A 5376-nucleotide genomic window follows, 5' to 3' on the forward strand; every position below is an offset into this window, starting at 1 on the left:
GTGCGCTCGATCATCATCCACGACGCCTGAAAAACGTACCTGGCCTTCTGCAAGACCTTGTAGAAGCTAGAAGTTAATTAACACTTGTCGAAACTTGACTTTTCTGGGAGAAACGGCCGGGTTGAGTACGCAGTCTTGTCGATTGAATATATACATATAGTTCTGGACCGTCACAAAACATTCAAATTAATGGTTCGAATTCATTCCACAGCCATTCTTGTCCCCCATTTGGGACCGGTTAGGCTGCATAAAATGGATGCATCTTGAAGACCAAGACTTTTCTGTAGCTGATATAGACAAATAAATATAACATAAAGACTTTTTATTTGAGTCCCACGTACGTCTGTGGTTAAGAATCCTGAAATTTTTTGTTTTCCTGCAAGAGATGGCAGTTGTCACAAATTATGCATTGATGTCAATGGAGTGATTGACGGTGAAGAGGTCATTGGAAAATGGTATAGGACATTGTCTAAAACCCAACAATTCTAAGGCACTAACTGGCCTATATATAAATGAAGGCGTATGTGAGAGATGGTATTGCAAAGATATCAGTGTTAACTGTTAAGCCATAGATTTGGTACTTCAATTTCTTGTTTCTTAATTACTCAAATGGGTTTCTTGGATGCAAAAGATTGCAAAGCTTTTATGGCTCCCATATTGCTGCTACTTGGTTTTTTCTTATCTGGCCTAGAACTAACAGGTGCTCTAATACTCTCTCTCTCTCTCTCTGTCCGTGCATATTGCATTGCCTAATCTTTTGATGTTGAGCTCTAAATTGGTTTGAGATGTGAGAATCCAAGAAGCTCTAGCTTCTCTGTCTGTCTCAGACTTCACCTTTTATCAGTCGTCATATGACTATTTTGATCCAAAAAGGCCTGTTTGAACTAAGAATTTACTGTAATTTTTTCTCTTTTCTTGAGTAGTTGTGCATGGTAGCAACCGGGTTTGGCTTTCTGCAAATGTTTCCGAGTGATGGAATCAGTATAGTTCATAGAATTATATTCTGCAAGTACTTTAGACCAAAATGGTTACTTATCATTTTAATACTTTGTTCCTAAAATCAATGTTTAGGAACATTTTAACTTGCCAATACCTAATTAAGCTAAAAACTCATCATATTTTGGCCCAATTTTGATATGCAGGCGCACAATCTGTCGGTGTATGCTATGGAAGAAATGGCGACAATCTCCCATCTGAAGCAGATGTTATAAATCTATACAAAAGCAATGGCATTGGAAGGATGCGGATCTATGAACCAAATCAACCAACTCTGAACGCCCTTAGAGGATCAAACATTGAGCTAATCATCGGCATCCTCAACAATAACCTTCAAGCCCTCACTGATGCTGCGGCAGCAACAGACTGGGTCCAGAACAACGTAAGAAACTTCTGGCCTGATGTCAAATTCCGATACATTGCTGTCGGGAACGAAGTACATCCAAATGATGCTGAAGTGGGATTTGTTTTACCTGCCATGCAAAACATACGCAATGCAATTGCAGCTGCAAATTTACAGGACCAAATCAAGGTGTCAACATCCATTGACACAACTTTGGTGGAAAATGCATATCCTCCATCACAAGGCTCCTTCACTGGAGCTGCATCTTCATTTATAAAGCCAATCATCGATTTCCTCGTTAGCAATGGAGCACCACTTCTAGTCAATGTGTATCCCTACTTTGCCTATACCCTGAACCCTCAAGACATTTCCCTTCAATATGCCTTGTTTACTTCTTCAGGGGTTGTGGTCACAGACCCAGAAGGTAATCGTGGGTACCAGAACCTTTTTGATGCATTGTTGGATGCTCAGTACTCTGCTCTTGAGAAAGCTGGTGCACCTAATCTGCAAATCGTTGTATCAGAGAGTGGTTGGCCATCAGAAGGGGGTGATGCAGCAAGCGTAGAAAATGCAGGCACTTTCTACAAGAATTTGATTAATCATGTGAAGAATGGGACTCCAAAGAGGCCTGGACAAGCAATAGAAACTTATTTGTTTGCCATGTTTGATGAAAACCAGAAGAATCCTCCAGGAATTGAGAGACATTTTGGTCTCTTCTCCCCGAGCCAACAACCCAAGTACCAAATCAGTTTTGGTTAATCAGAACAGTTTTGGCGATGCCAATATATATATATATATATATATATATATATATATATATTTACATATATATTGCTCTAAATAACAGTGCCTTTATTAAGGCAGCAGACGTGTGTACCTCCAAAGAGTCCTTTAGCATAAGTTGAGAAGAATTTCCTTGTAATAAATTAGCCTAGCCAGGTGTCAAATGATGTATGGTAATACTCTGCAAAATCTGTTACGGAAAGGTCTATATATACTGACCTTGGATTTATTGTAATTGTGTGGAAAACAGACTCAGGAAATGAAGCTCGTAGAGCAGCAATAAAATCAGAAATAACAAGTGCACTGGATCCAGTCACAATAATATCATCAACATAAACAAGGATAAACAGACAATCTAATTTAGTACGCATGATAAACAGTGATGAATCAGAGGAAGAGCTACGAAATCCTAAAGACAACAGTTTATCACTAAGCTTTGAGAACCAGGCTCTAGGAGCCTGTTTCAGACCATAAATTGATTTCTGTAACTTACAGACGTGCTGAGGAAAATCGGGATGCACAAACCCAGGTGGCTGTTTCATGTACACGTCCTCTTCAAGGTCACCGTGAAGGAATGCATTCTGTATATCCAGTTGATGAAGTGCCCAGTTAGATGAAATAGCCAGAGAAAGAAGGAGCCGAATAGTCATAGGTTTTACAACCGGACTAAATGTCTCGGTGTAGTCAAGACCTGGTTGCTGATGAAACCCCTGAGCCACAAGCCTAGCTTTGCGACGCTCAAGTGTTCCATCCGCACGCCTTTTAGTCTTTAAAACCCATTTGGATCCGAGAAGATTATAAGCCGAAGAGGGAGAAACAAGTTTCCAGGTTTGATTGTGGATGAGAGCGTCGAACTCAATGGCCATGGCAGTACGCCATTCAAGATGTTTGGAGGCTTCGGTGAAAGATGAAGGTTCTTCAGGGACAGATGATGATGAAGAAACAGAGGTAAGAGAAGCCGTGGGTTTGGAAGGAGGCCAGGAAATAGTCCCATCTGTTCGATGAAGAGGACGGAGATTATTTGTTTGGGACCTCGTGACCATGGAGTGTTGGTGAGGTGCAGAAATATTGAGAAGCGGATTGACACACGGGAAGGGAGACGAAGACTCAGTGGCGGCAGAGTTAGGGTTTGTTGGAACCGAAACATCAGGACCCAGGAGAGGCTGAGTGATGATTGGGCTTAGACGAGATGTGTGTGTAGTAGAGGAAGAAGAGTCTGGAGAGGAAATTGAGTCAGTGGGCTGCGTAGAGACAGCAGGCTGAGAAGATATGGGCTGGGAAGATATGGGCTGGGAAGTTATGGTCTGAATTAAGGAAGGGGATGGAAGAATCGAATCTGTTGAAGGAACAAGCGGAAGACCCAATGTGTGGATGGAGTTATGAGGACTTGTTGGCTGAGATGAATGCGTGGACCGAGAGAAGGGAAAACTCGTTTCATCAAAGAGTACGTCTCTAGAAATATAGCGACGGCCAGACTCAATATGAAAACAAATATACCCCTTATGATCTGGGCTATATCCCAAAAACACACACTTTTTTGAACGAAAATCCATTTTATGATGATTATAAGGCCGTAAATTAGGCCAACATGCTGAACCAAAAACACGAAGAAAAGAATAATCTGGTGTTGTTCCCATTAAAGTTTCAAAAGGAGATTTATTTTTAAGAACGGGAGTGGGCATTCGATTTATTAAATATGTGGCAGTTTGAAAAGCCTCAGCCCAATGGATATGAGGGACCATGGCATGAGACAGAAGAGACAAGCCTGTTTCAATCGACACTACCATTTTGTTGATGGGAATAGGGACATGTGAGTCGATGATGAATGCCCATGTTTAAAAAAACAGGATGAAGGGGTCGAAACTCACCCCCCCCCATCTGTCTGAACCGAAAGAATTTTGGAAGAAAATTGCGTAGTGACATAGTTGAGAAATGCTAAAATAATAGCAGTAACATTAGATTTTAATTGCATAGGAAAACACCAGATGAACTTGGAATAATCATCAACAATGGACAAGAAGTAACGAGTCCCTTTAGTAGATAAGACTGAGGCAGGACCCCATACATCCATGAACATTAATTGAAAAGGAAAAGTGGAACGTGTGGGTGACGCAGGATGAGGAAGAGCATGAGCTTTTGAAGAGGAGCATGCCGAACATGGAGTCAGAGCGATGCTGGTGGTGAGAGGTAGACGAAACTGTTGAAGAATCAAGGAAGTGGTACGAGACGAAGGATGACCCAACCTGGAGTGCCAAAGTTGAGCTGAAGTTCGAACTGCAGAGAAAACTTTTGGTGAGGGAGAAGAAGGCACTGCAGCCGCGTGGAACACATATAATCCATCTTCAACGGGCCCCTGAAGTAGTGTTTCCTGGGTACATGCATCCTTCACAAGAAAAAAAGAGGAATGAAACTCAAAAATTACATTGTTGTCTTGACAAAATTGGCGTACAGAAAGAAGATTGCGAGAGATAGAAGGAACATGTAAAAGATTTGTGAGAAGAAAATTGCCAGTGTTTGAACTGAAAGAAGCGGAGCCAACATGCTGGATGGGAATACTAGAGCCATCTCCAATGCTTACTTGATCTGATCCCTGATAAACACTTGAATCCACATTAAGATTATTAATATCAGCAGTAAAATGATGTGTTGCTGCGGTGTCCGGGAACCATGTATGCGAAGAAGAAGGAGATGCAGTAAGAGCAGAGTAATTAGCAGCAAAGGTAGCAGGAGGGGGAGTAGGATAGGAGTGGTCATATCTATGATAACAAGCAGCGGCCATATGTCCTGGTTTGTTACAGACCTGACACATAGGACGAGAGTCAGAACGTGGTGAGAAATATTGAGGTGTTTGTTGAGGTGGGCGTGGAGCAGGAAGAATTCCTCTGCCAAAACCACGACCACGTCCTCGTCCCCCACGGAAATTGTTCCCACGACCTCGCCAATAATTATTATTGGGACTTTGAATTTTAGTGGTATTATGAGCAGCTATGGTGGTGCCAGAAAGCAGAGACTGAGTTTGATGGGAGAGCCTAGACTCATGGTTCAAAAGATAGCTAAAAAGCTGATGAGGAGATAGAGCATCTGGGCGAGTGGTCAAGGAGGTGACTAGACTTTCATAGTCAGTACCCAGTCCTGCTAGAAGATAAATCGCAAGTTCAGAATCATCTAGAGGACGACCAGCAGCACTTAAAGTGGAAGCAAGAGACCTTGCTTTATTGTAATAATCTGTGATAGACTCGGCACCTTTCTTTAGA

At 42.0% G+C, this 5376-nt stretch overlaps 1 protein-coding gene across 1 annotated transcript; it reads left to right on the top strand.

Moving 5' to 3' along the window:
- The first annotated feature begins 515 nt into the window (after positions 1 to 515).
- Positions 516 to 2166, top strand: LOC108996763 (glucan endo-1,3-beta-glucosidase-like). The gene is made up of 2 exons (XM_035689920.1): positions 516 to 700; positions 1143 to 2166. The coding sequence occupies exons 1-2, from the start codon at positions 610 to 612 to the stop codon at positions 2096 to 2098; spliced, it is 1047 nt and encodes a 348-aa protein (XP_035545813.1). The 5' UTR covers positions 516 to 609; the 3' UTR covers positions 2099 to 2166.
- Positions 2167 to 5376: the final 3210 nt, after the last annotated feature.

Source organism: Juglans regia, chromosome 5 (assembly GCF_001411555.2).
Source record: "Juglans regia cultivar Chandler chromosome 5, Walnut 2.0, whole genome shotgun sequence".
In the NCBI taxonomy this organism is placed as follows: Eukaryota; Viridiplantae; Streptophyta; class Magnoliopsida; order Fagales; family Juglandaceae; genus Juglans; species Juglans regia.